The 15,778-nt window shown below is 53.2% G+C and overlaps 1 protein-coding gene across 5 annotated transcripts in view; it reads left to right on the top strand.

Annotated features, from left to right (window-relative positions):
- Positions 1-15,778, top strand: part of Lrrk1 (leucine rich repeat kinase 1) — a 151,379-nt gene that overhangs the window by 99,388 nt on the left and 36,213 nt on the right. For all 5 annotated transcript variants that reach the window (XR_015441803.1, XR_015441802.1, XM_021264742.2 and 2 more), the window contains 9 exons: positions 726-890; positions 1,448-1,620; positions 2,587-2,707; positions 2,940-3,099; positions 4,452-4,728; positions 8,718-8,889; positions 11,306-11,469; positions 12,297-12,436; positions 12,827-13,076. Coding sequence is in view for 3 of the 5 variants with exons in the window: in XM_021264742.2 (XP_021120401.1) it covers positions 726-890; positions 1,448-1,620; positions 2,587-2,707; positions 2,940-3,099; positions 4,452-4,728; positions 8,718-8,889; positions 11,306-11,469; positions 12,297-12,436; positions 12,827-13,076 (1,622 nt within the window). In the remaining 2 variants the exon portion in view is untranslated. The remainder of the gene's footprint in view (positions 1-725; positions 891-1,447; positions 1,621-2,586; positions 2,708-2,939; positions 3,100-4,451; positions 4,729-8,717; positions 8,890-11,305; positions 11,470-12,296; positions 12,437-12,826; positions 13,077-15,778) is intronic.

Here is a 15,778-nt window from a genome sequence, read left to right as displayed (position 1 = left end):
CCATTACAAAATCCCCCCTCCCATAACCGAGGGATGGCCAGCCCGTCCTGTGGCTGCTGAGCCCCAAAACTCTCCGTGTGGCTGACCTTTCACCAGTTGAGCACAGCTGTCTGCTTTCATCTTTACACTGAGCCAGGTCAGCTCGCTGTCTGTGTCATGGAGGCCCCAGTGCTGCATCGTGGAAGTGACTCCTCCTTGCTCTGCCAGCTGCGGCCTTAGTGCTCAGGCCAGCTGTGACCTAATAGGATGACAGAGAAACCGCCGTTTACACAGCTTTCCCAGCAGCCCAGCAGTTCCTCTGTTATTTGCTTCCCACATCAGGGGAGTTTCCCATTCTCCTTGGTGGGCGCAGCCCTCTGACCTACATGAGTTCAGAGACAGCCCCTGAGTCCCGCCTTCCCACAGGAGGAGGTTAATGGTGGTGGTGCAGCCATTGTCTCCTGACCGAGCACAGTGCTCTTCAGTACACCCCAGGTCTCCTCTCCAGGAAGCCAGTTAGCAGGAGCTAGACGCCCCCGGAAGTCCACCCTGGTGCCACGGGGCCCCTGCCCCTCTCTGGATTACTGATCTCCAGGAGACACATCGGGCTGTCCCTGACTTCTCCGTGGCCACATCTCCTTCACAGCCCCAAGCACAGCATTTGAAGTTGATCAGTTTTCTCAGCTCGGTCTACTAAAACCTTGATCTCTAAAATGCCTCCCTGTCCTGCCTTGTTGCTCAAGTAGGTTGAGTCCGTGGAATTCAACGTGTGGGACATCGGGGGCCCTGCCAGCATGGCCACCGTCAACCAGTGCTTCTTCACGGACAAGGCCCTGTACGTGGTGGTCTGGAACCTGGCGCTGGGAGAGGAGGCTCTGGCCAGCCTGCAGTTCTGGCTGCTCAGCATCGAGGTGAGAGGCACCGGCTCTTCCCTTCTTTCCTCAGTCCCCAGAGCATCACAGGGGTCCTCACCACTGCTCCAGGAGCCCCCTGTACTGAGAAAAAGGGGATCGTGTCAGGGAGAAATGCTATGCATTTTGAGGGGCTTTCACAGAGCACCTCAGAATCATGGTCTTACCTGACTTTCGCAGTGGAGCTCTCAGACTCCTTTCCAGCCTGAGGATTGGGGTGCCCTTGTAATTTTCTTACTTTAAATTTAGGGACACCCCCCCACACCACACACACACCCTGGGTGCCAAAGGGGGTATCATGGACCCCTGGTCTCAGGTTGGCAGGGAATTTCTGAAAGCTTCAGATACCTTCCCTGTGTCTGAACTAGCACCCCCTGCATGGAGGAAGTTGAGGAGAACCCCCAAACCTCCTAAGTGCATAGCAGGCCCTTGAGATGGCAGGCTGCAGCATGGTGACTGAGCATCCAACCCTGGAATACCTGCACCCCTTGGAAGTGTTTCCTGACCCTTATTCACTGGATGAGGACAGGGCTCAGCTGTGGGGTTTTCTGTCGCAGGCCAAGGCCCCCAATGCAGTGGTGCTGGTGGTCGGAACACACCTGGACTTAATTGAAGCCAAATTCCGAGTAGAGAGAATTGCAACTCTTCGCGCCTATGTGCTGGCCCTGTGCCGCTCACCCTCGGGGTCCAGAGCCACTGGCTTCCCGGACATCACTTTCAAACACTTACAGTGAGTCCTCCTGTTCATGCCAGCCTCTGTGTGCTCGCTGGCCACTGAGTTGTCCATGTTGCCTGGGATCTGCTTGCACAGGGCTCCTGAGGCTGGCTGGGCACCTCTGGGTGGAGAGCGAGGCCCTAGGCAGGGCATGGCCCACCAGGCACCTGCCTCTCTGGGTCCTCTCACCAGCACCGTGGCCAGTGCCATGGGACTAAGAGTTGGGAACTCGGGCACTACCATCCCTCTCACAGGTCAGCAGAGGACAGGGGAGTCATGTTGACCCCAGGGGCCCCCGAGGCTGTTGAATCTGGAAGGAGATGGTCTGGGGAGGGGCCTGTAGAGTGGGGAAGGATGAGCCACCTGGGCTTGTCACTCCACTCACCTTCTGTCTTGGAATCTCACCACAGCATGCAGGTTATAGGGGCTGTTGTACCCACTTTGCAGACAGTGAAACTAAGGCTCCATAAATTAAGCAGGTGGTCTGATGAGAACAGAGAGGGCATTGCTGCCGCTGCACGGTGGCTCTCTGGTTCCTCTCTCTGGACATAGTGCCTTGGATGCCGATTTGGGAGCCAGCCTGAGGCCTGTCACCTGGCTCAGCATGCAGAAGCAGGCTTGGCTGTTCCTGCTATGCCCTGAGGACACCTGAGGGTCTGTGGTAATAGCACTGACTCCAACCCAGAGCCCTGGGTCCAGCCTGAGTTTGCTGCTTCCCAGCTAGTATCCTTGGAGGTTACCTTGTACCTCAGTGCTTCACTTTCCTCCTCCTAAAATGGCCATGTTGGGGAGACAGACCAACGCAAATGTCTTGGGCACCCAGCACCAGCTCTGCACTGAGAAAGGCATCCATAAACCCCTATGCCTTCTCTCCTGAGCCCCCCACATTTCCCAGTGTGGAGGACAAACCTCGGGCAAACAGAGGCCACCGCGGGCCCCTGCAGAGCACATGACTAAGCGCGCATCTTTCTGTACATGCAGTGAGATCTCCTGCAAGAGCCTAGAAGGCCAGGAGGGGCTACGGCAGCTGATCTTCCATGTCACATGCAACATGAAGGACGTGGGCAGCACCATCGGCTGCCAGCGGCTTGCGGGGAGGCTGGTGCGTACGCCGAGGAGTCTGCTTCCCACTGTCGAGAGCTGCGCTCCCCTTTTGCTGTGCTGTGAAACACATGTCTATGTCTAAGGGTCCAAAGTTCCAAGTAGGACTGGGGAAGGATGGATGGATGGTGGGACCGAGGGGCCTCAGTTCAGACCAGGGGCCGGGATGGGGTTGTCTGAGCTGGCTCCATGCCTTGGGCCTGAGGGACCCAGCCAAGGCCACCTGTCCCCAGATCCCCAGGAGCTACCTGAGCCTGCAGGAGGCCGTGCTGGCAGAGCAGCACCGCCGCAGCCAGGGAGACGACGTGCAATACCTGACGGACAGGCAGCTGGAGCAGCTGGTGGGGCAGACGCCCGGCAACGACATCAAAGACTACGAGGACCTGCAGTCTGGTAGGCCTGGGGGTGGCCATGCAATGGGCACTGCGCGGGGGACCCTGGAAGGCTGGGCAGAGCCAGAGTCCCTGGGCAGGGGGCCGTGGGCACCCATGGAAAAGAGCCTTCTACCCTTGAGAGCTGTAGTCTGACTCCGAACACGGGTGACAGGTTCTGAGTGAAGCCCAGAGCCCTGCCTGTGTTCTGCCTTCTTTTCTCCTTTCCTTGGTTTCTCCTGCCTTTGTTCCTGCCTGTCCTTTCCCTGGGCAGAGAGAACACACACAGATCTACAGCAGCCTCTGGGTGGGTACTGAGGGCAGACAGAGGCTAAACAACTACTGCTCACCCGCATTATTCACGGCAGCTGTGGTCACAGCCACTGAGTTAGTGGATGGTAAACCACAGGGAAGTGCAGGGTCAGGTCCCTTTGAACCTCTGGACACAGCAGTTTCATCAGCTGATCAGAACTTAACCTTGTATTATGCATACAGAGAGGCTTCTTCTTCTTTTTCCTCTCCTTCTCCTTTTCTTTTGTAGTACTGAGAGTTGAACCCACAGTCTCTGCCCTGAGCTACATCCCCAGAGCTTTTTGAGACAGAATCTTGCTAAATCACAAAGCTGCCCAAGCTGCTCTCAAACTTGGAATCCTCCTGCCCCAGCCTCCCACAATGCTGAGATTACAGGCGAGAACCACTTATTTAACATATGTGGTTGATTTGTTAACACAGAACTTGCAGCCAACAGCGCCTGTAACCTGTGCCTGAACAGTGTTTATCTAACACAAGTGTTTTCTCAGGAAAGCGCATCACAATCTTCTCAAGCTTAGGAACCCCACACAGTGCTTTGGCACTATGCTGAAGGGTTGTTGGAAACAGGGAAATCACTAAAAGGCTTAACATTTTTTAAAAATATGGCACTAAATGGATCACTAAAGAGACACTCATTCATAGGAAGAGCGCTGTGGCGAGGAGGCGGAACATTGCCTTGTTCACCTCAGTCATAAACGTGCTCACCTGCGAGTTCTTTCACAGCTGTGCACGCATCTGCCAATGACTGACAAAGCACTGCGTATTTTATTTTAGGGCCTCGGGTCCATTTTGGCAGGTAGAACAATTTGCAGAGATGGAATTCTAGAAAAAAAAGGAATGGCCTGTAGTTGCCCATTAGCTCCCAGCGCGGGGTGTTGGTGGGAGTGCAGGGTCCTCTGGGGTACCCGAGCTCCGGCTGCCCACCCACCTGAGGGATCCAGCAGCTCAGGGGAGCCAGTTTCTTCCTGGGAAGAGTGAGCGACCAGACCCCTTGGGAACAGGATCACCGCAGAGTCCCTTTTGCCCTCTCCAGCTAACACTGCTCCCCTCTGGCCCTGGCAGCCATCAACTTCCTCATAGAAACTGGGACGCTCCTGCACTTCCCCGACACCAGCCACGGCCTGCGGAACCTTTACTTCCTCGACCCCATTTGGCTGTCCGAGTGTCTGCAGAGGATCTTCAACATTAAGGGCTCTCGCTCGGTAGCCAAGAACGGGGTGATCCGAGCGGAGGACCTCAGGATGCTGCTGGTGGGGACAGGCTTCACAAAGCAGACTGAGGAGCAGTACTTCCAGTTCCTGGCCAAGTTTGAGATCGCCCTGCCTGTCGCCAATGACAGGTAAAGCCACAGCCCGGCTGTGCTGGTGGCCCCTGGAAGAAGGTTGCAGTCTGGGACCACTGGTGCCCTGAACAAATTTCCAGGGGTCTTGGTGTCCCTCTCACCACCCCAACACCAGGTGCTGTCCTGCTGCCGGCCTGGGGTGGCAGAATGGTCCCTCCGGTGCCCTGGACTTCTCTTTCCAGGCAGTTGGAAGAAATCTATTTTTTGAAAAGGTTTGGGGAAACCTGTAAGAATGGCATTTAAAACATTTCCGGGGGTTCATCTTGGAGAGGGTTGCTGGCTCGGATATACAGTGAATGAAAATAGGGTACGTAGTGAGGGTGCTGAAGGCAGAACCTGGCTTCCAGACGCAGCCCGTGTGGTTACATGACAGGAACAGCACTGTCACCACGTGGAGCGGGTGATTGTGCATGTCCTGGGGGCGGTCAGAGACCTCTGCACAGTGGCGAATCATCACCTCCTTCTGTGGACGCTTCCCGGGCCTGTGATTTTCCAGATCTCCCCAGTCCTGCCCTTCCTTCTCAGCAGTGGGACCCCCGAGAAACCAGGCATGGGGGAGCATGTGGAAGTTAGACCCCTGGGGGCTGCCCAGTGCTGGGAAGTGCTCCCCTAAGCCAGCTCCGTACTCAAGGCCTGCTTGTCCTCCTTTGTTTCATCCGATAGCTGGGTTTGATGCTGGCATTGACCAGGGAGGGAGCAGCTGATACTCCAAGCCCTCAAACCTTTGTTATGCATTTGCCAAAGGCCACCTTGCCTTCCTGCTCCCTGACTGCAGAGCCCCGCAGGGATGAGGGACGCCCACTGGAAAGTGCGAGCACCTGGTCTGGACCTTGTGTTCCCAGCCCAGAGGTTCTGTTGGGTGGACTCAGCCTCCTGGGAGCCAGCGGCAAGACGCTAAGGCCCTTCTGCCTGGGGCCCCACTTGGCCTTGGGGGACCAGGGCGGGGTGGGGGGGCTCGTATCCTTGCTCCCCTGATTTCATGGGAGCCATGAGCAGGGTCCTAAAAAGAGAAGCGTCCTCCACAGAGAAGAATTCATCACCCTTTGGCCCTTCATCCCATGCCCAGGGGCATCCTTGGCTTTGGTTCACAAAAAAGTTCAAGATTCAGGAGCCTAATCTGACAAAGCCAAGATCTACCGATTTTCTGGTTACTTTATCAATGGATTAGAGGAATGAGGAGATGTTGGCATTCAGTAAAGCAAACCAGTTGTCTGTGTGCTAATGCAGAATATTGATACATCGGTACCTATCTCTTTTTGTCTGGGTATTTTGCTGGGTGATAAAGTCAGCCAGCATACTGCCAAGTGCTCAGGGCGGCTCACTGTGCAGTGGGTTAGAACACAGCACCAGACTGCTGGGCATCTTTCTCCTTCTCCATTGTTACCAACTAGTATTATAGTTGTTGTGGGGATGAAATTAGGTAATACATATAAGGTACTTAGAACTGTGTCTCTCACACCTAAGAGCTCCACGGGCATCCAGTGTCTGCAGGCGGCACAGTCGCTGCAGAGTCTGGTTCTACACAAAGCCATGAAGAGCACAGCATTTTCCATCCCAGCCCACGATGGCTCCCTTGTGCCTAGGCGAGTTCCAGCTTCTTGCACCATGAGCTTTTGTAAGGTCCACACTCCCGTCTCTGACTCAAGGCAGACGGACCCGGGGACTGTGCCATTCCGTGGGTGCTGGGTCCTCCACCTGCAGTCTGTAGCCCGCTAGTCCCTGGGGAAACATTCAGGGGGTGATGGCCCTCCTGAAAGCATGTTTGCCTTTGAGGGTTTGCACTTCTAGGCAGAAGTTTTGGACAACCCTGGGAAGGGCACAGTTGCACATTGATTCATCTCAGCAGGGTCGCATGAGCCCGCCCACCTCCTGAGTACAGACTCTGCCCTGCCTTGGGTTTGGTTGATTTACACTCATCAAACATGTGAGGGCCAGGGATTTAGCTCAGTGGTTTTGCTGCCTGCTGCGTAAGCGCAAGGACCAGAGTTCGATCCCCGGTACCAAAAGAAAAAAAAAAAATTAAGGGCCGGGCATTTAGCTCAGTAGTTCTGCCACCTGCCTCGAAAGCACAAGGTCCTGAGTTCAATCCCCAGTACCAAAAAAATATATATGAGAAACATGTGAATAATTCACCTCTGAAGTCCAATCCTGCTGACTGTCAATTCACCCCCGGGACAGCCTTTCCCAAATCTTAAATGCTCCTCAACAAGTAGCGTCTCCCCAGGGACTCTGCTCCCTATGGGATCTGGCTTCTGTGGCCACTCAGACTAGGAATCTTCCTTTTCCAGGTCAGCTTCTAAATCATCTCTGCCTTCAGAAATGTCGTTGGGCGCCGTTCGATGTGCAACGTGCTGTGAGCAGGGCACTGGTATGGGTTCCCTCCCCTTGCCAGGTACACACCTACGAGGAAACCAAGAAGCAGGAAGCCACTTCCACTGGGCACTTAAAGCCAGCGTGACATGGGTGGTCCAAGTAGAAGGACACAGCCGTAGGCAGTGGTGGGGCCTCCTGTTTGGGAGAAGGAGTCTGAACAGACAAATAAACAAGGAATTTTCGGCCTGTGAGGAAATAAGACAGGATGTTAGAGTGGAGAGGCAGGGACTCAGAGCGGGATCCACCCAGGTGGTCGGCAGTGTCCTTTCACCCAAGACCCACAGCGGTGAAAAGGGACCTCAAGCCTGCCCACCTGTGTGTGCTGGGTCACCCCTGTCCATCCTCACCAGCCTGGCCACGTCGGGATCCCATGACTTCCCGTGGGTGCTCAAGACACAGACGGAGCAAGTCAAGGCTGGAATTTACACCTCTGTACTCAGGCCACCAGGCTGTCCTGGGCTTTTCCTTGTATAGTCACCCTCAGTAGCAATGGAAATTGGTTCCAAGACCTCACAGGACACCAGCATCCACCGAAGCTCAAGTCTCATATAAAATGGCATCACATTTGCATATAGAACCATCACAACCCTCCATGTACTAAGCCATCTTTAGATGCCTTAGAACGCCTGATACAGTGTAAGGAACCATTGTTTAGGAAATAACGACAAAGAAAAATCTGTACACATTCAGTACAGACAAGATGTTTTAAAATATCTTCGACCTGAAGTTGTTTGAATCCATAGGTATAGAACTCACAGATATGAAGGGCTAACTGTGTAAGATTTTAGGGAATCTCTTCCAGAAAGTTCTAAAGGCATTTATTGGACTGGAATGGATTTATTTTAAGAGGGTTAGGAGAGCTGAAGGCAAGGCCTTTGATAAGAGTCCAGCTTTGCACACCCATGGGGTTCCCCACGGCTGCCCCTGCCTGTGACCACCCCGTGCCTGCCCGCAAGCTTCACAGCACAGAGGATGCCCGCACATGCTGGGAAGGACCTCCCAGGTTTCAGCTGTTCTCAAAGAACAGCAGACATGAACTCCTCGATCACACATGACACAGTGCTTTTATGATGACCATGAGTGCTCTCATAAAATGTCCCTCTTTTGCACAAAACAGCTGCATTCTAACTTTTAAGGCAGTTGCGTTATCTCATTTAGCCAAGAATAATAAACAACTCCCAGGACACAAAAAACATTACTCTGACCCCAATATCTGCATTGTCCTTAGAACTGTGCAGCTGTATTTGTTTTTGCTCCACCAACCAAAGTCAATGTGACGTGAATCCCCAACCACAGCCAAGCTTGCCCAGAATCAACTCGTTTGGTGTGTCTGACATTTTTATGACCACAGATGTGTTCACGTCTTCCCTTCACATCATTCTAGTCTCTCTTAGAAACCTTGATAAATGTCTTCACAGTGCCCGTCTTCATTTTCTTGTACAGCATTTATTCTCAGCGTATAACTCACCCTCTTGTTTGAAAACTAGGATCCTGAGGCTCTGTTAGGAAGGCACCTGCAGCCTGAGTCGTGTCAGCAGAGATGACCCCACCCCAGGGCAGCTGTCCACAAAGCCTGGGCCACACTGGTCACCAGTCCCCTTGATGTGTTTCAGCTACCTCCTGCCACACCTCCTTCCATCCAAACCCGGCCTGGACATGCACGGCACGCGACATCCTGCAGCCAACACTATCCAGAGGGTGTTCAAGATGAGCTTTGTGCCGGTCGGCTTCTGGCAAAGGTTCATCGCGCGGATGCTGATCAGCTTGGCTGAAATGGATCTGCAGGTAGCTGGGGCCTCTGCACAGGGAGGCTGCGGGCTCCTGCAAACGTACCGTAGGGAGGGATGTGTTGATTTTGTTAATGGGACCTGATTGAAGATCATTCTCCTGCCACCATGCTGGTGATTTGGGGCCCGGAGGCAACTCGGGTCAGAGCCATTGAACCGTCCTGTGAATACCAAATCAGCTCACACTTGGCTTTGGCAGAGCAGGTTTTCTAGAGGGCTGCCTGCTCCAGAACACCTGGAGGGCCCTTTCTAATGAGAATACTCATTGCTGGGCCTGCCCCCAGCAGTTCCAAATCATTGAGTGTGGACTGGGACCAGGGTTGGCGTTTCCAGCCATTCCCCACTGGCCCATGACTTTGGAAGTCTGGTCTTGCTGTCCTGGCTGTACCAGACTCAGGGGACACAGCCTTCTTGAGGCACTCAAATTAGAATCTTGGTGAGGCATCCTCACATTTTGGGGGGGATGATGCTGGGGATTGAACCCAGGGTCTTCACAACTGAGCTACTTCCCCAGCCTTTTTTATTTTTGAGACAGGGTCTCACTAATTTGCTAAGGCTGGACTTGAACTTGCGACCCTCCTACCTCAGCCTTCCAGAGTGCTGAGATTACAAGTGTGTGCCACCATGCCTGGCTGCCATCAGTGTTTTTAAATCTCCCAGGTGATTCTGCTCTGCAGTGGAGCTTGAGAACCACTGGAAATAATGAAGACCTGACCCAAGGTGCTGTCCTGCGGGTTCTTGTGGGTTACAGAGAGGCAGCCTGAGTGTTGGGCCACATTAATTTCATGTAAGACAGTTCATGGGAGTAATAGTTACCAAGGACAGTGGTTCTCAAAGTGGGGTTCCCCGACCAGCAGAATCACATGGGAACATCTGAGATACACAAATCCTCAGGCCCCAGTACAAACCTGCTGCCTCAGAACCTCCAGGGTGGAGCCCTCCATTCTGGTTTTGACAAGCCCTCGGGATTCTGACACACTCTGCTCTGCAGTTTGTGAACCCTTGGCATAAACCCTGACCTTGCCTCCTTTTGACGTTGACCTCTGTGTGAGTTTACTTCTGCCATTCTAATTAGAATCCCCTTATTAAATTATAACTTCTTGGTGCAATAAAGATGCTCTTTGATCTTGCTAATCCATTAAGATGGGGAAAAAATAAATGCAAGAGCCTGAAAATCAATCAGAACTTGCAGCCTTTCTTAGCAGACAGCTTTGTTTAGGAGGCCAGGAGTGTGTACCGGCTGGAAGAGGGGGTGCGGGCTAGGGTCTTAGCAGGCTGTCTGCCCTCTGTGTGAACCCTGTGTCCTGCTGCGTTCTGGATGGGGGGTCAGGAAGCACCAGTACCCTCAGAAGCTGAGCTCTCCAGTGGGGCCTAGCTGGGCACAGGGTCAGCCCTCCTACTCAGCCAATCCCTTGCAAAGAATCCTATTGAAATTCAGACTGGTGACCGAGGAGAAGGGTTCAGTCTCATCAGCAATCAGAGGCATGCAGATTCACACAGCAGAGACGCCACTTGGCGCCTGTGGAATTAGCAAAGAGCTAAACTGCAGTCCCTGGCCCCAGAGAGGGACACAGGTGGTCACAGCATAGGACGGTCGCATTTCAAAAGCCAGTTTCCTCAGTATGCATCCAGAGCCTTAAAGCATTCAGGCCCTTTAACCTGTAATCCCATCCATGGACTGAATATCCCAACGAAGGAAACCTTTTGAAACCAGAGAAATCTCTGTGTTTTTGCATATTCATTATGGCAAGTTTGAAAGAGCAAAAGATTGGAATCAACCTAAATATGCAAGAGAAGGGGATTGTTCAGGAAATTAATGTACTTCCTAGCTTTAGAAAAATGAGTTTTAAGTGAGTGTTTAATGGTGTAAGAAAAGTAATGTATTTTAAAGTATACATTTTTGGTGGTGTTGGAATTGAACCCAATCCCTTGAGCACAGTACTCCATCTGTACCACTGAGCTACCTCCTCAGCCCAGAAAGTACACAAAGACAGGAATATAATCTGGACTCAGCTGCTTTTTAAACATATATGTAGTTAGAAAAAAGCCTGGAATTACAGATACCAAAATCTTAATGATCTCTCTGCTTGCTGTTTAACTGGTATTTTATTTTCTCTCTTATATTTTTCTCTTGCCCACATTACTTACGAAGGCCGGAAGTGAACCATGTTTTTTTTTTTAAGGAAAGCCTATTTCCAATTGCTTGGAAAACTCTGTTTCCAGGGTGCCCTGGAGACCCCTGCAGACGAGGGAGCGTTAATTTGGCAGCGGAGCCATGGGGCAGGCGTGGGAGGAGGCGGTGGGGAGCCCATGGTGATTTATCAAGATGGAGCCCGGCCGGCCGCTCAGAGCTCTGCTCCGGGTCAGCACAGAGCTGGAATGCTCAGGCAGGGTCTTTTCTCTCTGTCTTTCAGCTTTTTGAGAACAAGAAGAATACTAAAAGCAGAAACAGGAAAGTCACCATTTACAGTTTTACAGGGAACCAGAGAAACCGCTGCAGCACATTCAGAGTGAAGAGGAACCAGACCATCTACTGGCAGGAAGGGCTCCTGGTCACTTTCGATGGGGGCTACCTCAGGTGGGAACATCCTGGGTCACCCCATGACGTGGCGAGGACCCCCTGACAGCCCCACAAGATGCCTCACTTACCTGGGTCTGAAATCCTGCTTCTGAGAGGCTCTCATGGTGGCTGCTTGCCAGAAATGCCAGACCCTCCCTGAACATGTCCCTGAGGTCACTCCCTTCACGGGACAGGAAAAGCCAGGGCAGATGTGGCAGCAGGGGGAGCCTGGGGCACCTCGCATGGTCGCTGAGGTGGGGCCGTCCAGTCCACCTCCCTCTCTGAGAGAAGGAGCCAGAACAGTGGGGACAAGGAGGCACTGGGGTCCTCTGTGACCAGCAAGATGCTTTTGGGGTTTTTTAGAAAGAGAGAAAGAAACAAATTCAGCTGAACAGACCTAATGAGTGATCAGCACACAAGATTATTTAATGGTTCCAGTGACCTTTGCAAAGGAATCTTTAGCTCTGTGAGAAGGAGGAGAGGGGAGAAAGTAACTCCCCAGAGGGTCTGATTTGAGCCATTCTTTGTGCCTATAGGTTCCATGTAGATGTTCTCATTTAAAGTTCACACTTCCACCTGATGGATGGACACTGTTCAGAGAGTAAAGAGCTTCCTGGGGTCACAGCTGAGGGTCACACCCGCCCTGAGCATCCTCACTGCAGACTTCTTGCTGTGGGCACGAGGACAAAGCAGGCCCACACACATGGATCATGACTAGCGGAGCCCCCCGACAGCTCTGGCCTCTCTGTGTCCCCCGCCTCTTGGTCCATTCTTCCAGGGAGGGAGCTCACCCCACGGTCTGCTCCACAGGGTCACAGTGGGCCTCTTTTTGTTTCCCATTACAGTGTGGAATCTTCCGATGTGAACTGGAAAAAGAAAAAGAGTGGAGGGATTAAAATCATTTGCCAGTCAGAAATGAGGGACTTCTCAGCGATGGCGTTTATCACGGATCATGTGAATTCTCTGATCGATCAGTGGTTTCCTGGTAAGAGAACATGCTGGAACCAAGCCTCTGATCATGCTTAGGTTTCTTTAGAAGTCAAGGAGGGGCTGCTTCTTTGGGGGAACAAAATCCCACCAGGTGGGGTCCCTGCCCTCTCCTTGCACCTCTTCTGTCAGCCTGCCCGGGGCTGCGGGGCTGTGAGGCCCCTGCGCTGCCTTTGGCCACCAGGGGACTCTGAGGCGCGTCCCCACCCTCTCCATGGGGAATCTTTCAGGATCAACAGTTGCACTCTAAAGGCACTGGTGTGTGACCAGCTTCGGACACCGCCTGAGGTCCAGGCAAGGGCAGATAGACCAGTGCTGTGAAGCCGGCCCCCGGGGGCTGCCGCTCAACCACTCTGCATGACCTGGCTCCTGCTCTGTCCCCATCTAGCCCTGACGGCCACGGAAAGTGACGGGACCCCACTCATGGAGCAGTACGTGCCCTGCCCTGTGTGCGAGACATCCTGGGTGCAGCACGCTGACCCCAGTGAGAAGTCGGAGGGCGTGCAGTACTTCGACATGGAAGACTGCGTGCTGACAGCCATCGAGCGGGACTTCATCTCCTGCCCCAGACACCCGGACCTCCCAGTCCCGCTCCAGGAGCTGGTCCCCGAGCTGTTCATGACCGACTTTCCGGCCAGGTATGCTGCCATGGCCCCTCCTCGGACACAGTGCAGGTCCCAGGACTGTGCTCTTTGCTGTCGGGTGCCAGTAGGTCCCAGGGCAGACCCAGGGTCACTGCAGTGGCTGCCCCACTGCCCGGTGGCAGCAGTCACTCCAGCCACTGCCTCCCACCACATCGCAGGTGACTTAGGTTGCATCCCAGGCTGCCAGGAGCAAACAGGGTCCTTAGCTTTCCACTTTGGAGGCGCGGCAGGTGCCTCTGGGCACTTTGCAGGTGCAGCCGTCTGTGGCCCTGCTTTTTCTCCCCTCCCAGAAGTTAGTGCCCCTTCTGCTGACTCCTGCCGCACTGCAGGCTGGAGGAATGGAAGGTAACTATAGGCCTGTTCCCTGGCCCTTGAGGACAGTGCTCCCAAACCTACAGCTTCCTTGTCCTTTTTGGGCAAATGCTGACTCCTATCTGCCGCCCTCAGGCCGACCATTTGGATCCTCTAACTCTGTTCTTAGAGTTGGTTCTGCCTGTACTCATCTCTGTCGTAACTGGGGAGAGAATTCTGGAGAAAACATCTCGTGGGCCCAACCCAGTAGGAAATGGCCATGAAATCCAAGTCGATGGTAAAAGATGCCATCGTCTTTGGTCAATGGGAACCCGAACCTATGATTTGGTGTTCTCAAAGACAATCTGATGTCAACTTTTTTGGAGTTCTAAGTTTCTGTAGCCTTGTCCCTCAGAGGCATGCTATCAACCAGGCATGGTGGCCCACACTTGTAATCCTGGCACTCTGGGAAGCAGGCAGGAGGATCACAAGCCCAGCCTGGGCAACTTAGTGACTCACCAAGACCCCGCATAAGAAAGGACTGGAGATGTAGCCTAGTGCTAAGGCCCTGAGTTCAACCCCTGGTACCATGCAGAGGGGGAAAAGGCATGCTATATTGCCTATAAATTTTATTTAAAGAAAATTAGACTTTTTTGATAAGAATATTTGTATTCTTATATTTCCACATTGCTCCAAGCACAAGTGGAATGTACTGTAATTTTAGAGAATTGGGATTCCAAAGAATGCTTCTGGGTGAATCTGTCAAAGAAAGAGGGGTCTGGAGGTGGAGCTTAGTGGTGGAGCATGTGCTTACTGTGCACGAAGCCCTGGGCTCAGCCCCAGCACCAAACATGGTGACAAATAAATAAAGGAAATGCTTCCTGCGTTAGATGATTCCTCCCCTGGTTCTTTTCAGTATCTCCTGGGTGGGCATGACGAACACCACTCTGTAAAATGACTCCCCCTTCGCAGAGTTTTGATAGGAGTGGTCTGTTCTCAGAGCCCACCTGCGGTTTCGTGTAAACACAAATCCAGTTTATTTAGGGAGATGCCCTATGGGGGTCCCCCAAAGCTTTAGAATGTTTATTTATTTGCTGAATCTTGTTATGTTTATGACTCAGTTTAGAGACCCCAACTGAGGGTGGAATTTATTGGACTGTCCCTGGTGACTTGGATCTGATCTCGGGCTGTTGCATGAAATGAAGTTTCTTGGCAGGAAGTTGAAAAGCACAGCATTCCCAGTCCAACAGAGGCACTCTGGACTTCAGCTGGGGCCCATCCATCTCGTAGTTTGGCAGGCAGAGCTCCTACAGACTTCTGAGTCTGCACAAGTCCAAACAGGGACCCCCAGCCTGGGTCCCCGTGCCCATCTTGGGGAGTTCCCAAACACCTACTCTTCCCAAGCAGGCAGTTTTGGTGGGCCTCAGACTGTTTTCTGCCAAGCCCCCGAGGGCTGCAGTGGGTGTAGAGGTGACGAAGTTGAGTCCGAGTGTCTGCAAAGCCTGCTCCTGAAGGCACAGGAAACAGCTGCACCTGCAGGACTGGGTGGCCTGTGGGATCCACCTTGCCTGGTTGGCAAGGCGCCCAGTAGGGTTGCTGTGAGGCACTGAGGTGGACCTCAGCAGAGCAGGTGGCCTTTTCCCCTTATTCTTTCCCTTCCCTCCCACCAATTTCCCTTGCTTTCTTTGCACCCCACGTTCCTGAAGAAAAAGAAGAGTCGCAAGGAGCAGGAGGCAGAGGCAGGGCATCCGGGTGAGAGCCCGGAGGTGGTCAGGAAGTACAGGGTGCCCACAAAGGCCCAAGCCTTGCATGCTGGCCCCGGAGCCCAGAGAATCTGAGCCCATGGAGGGCCTACCACCCTGATCCTCTGCCCTGGTCCCATCTGGGATGCCCAGAAGGCTCGAGGCCTCTACCCACGCAGGCCTGGCCTTCTTCGTTGAGAGCCTGCAGATGCACAGGGGTCTGCAGAGAAGGGCGAGGGGTCCAAGAACAACTGGCAACATTGCCAAAAGGCCAACAGAAACTGTCTCTTCCTGGGATTAGAGCACATAGACCAGGCGGCTGAAACTCCCAGAGGGTGGGACACAGTCATGCGGATCAGAAGCTCTGCCTGGCAGTGTTTTTACAGCCTTTACCTAACACAGAGTGGAGAAATGACTAACCTGCAGTGAGTCAGTGCAGTTTGGCTGAGGGAGGCCGCTCTCAAAGCACAAAATCTTTCAGAGTAAAACATGCAAGGACACCCTTGTTGCCCACTGTATTTAGAGGCTTCACCCAGAACCAGGCAGCATGGCATCTCTTGGGCAGCTCCTGATGTGAGTCTGCTTTACCAAGGAAGTGACCGAGGCCTGGCAAGGCTGCATAGGCTGCCCAGCTTTGCCGTAGGCATGTGGTGGGATCAGCCC

Source organism: Heterocephalus glaber, unplaced genomic scaffold (assembly GCF_053883595.1).
Source record: "Heterocephalus glaber isolate CG9 unplaced genomic scaffold, H.glaber_assembly_v1.0 deba00001531, whole genome shotgun sequence".
Classification (NCBI taxonomy): domain Eukaryota; kingdom Metazoa; phylum Chordata; class Mammalia; order Rodentia; family Bathyergidae; genus Heterocephalus; species Heterocephalus glaber.
The sequence above is the reverse complement of the archived record's forward strand: the minus strand, read 5'-3'. Positions and strand labels throughout refer to the sequence as shown.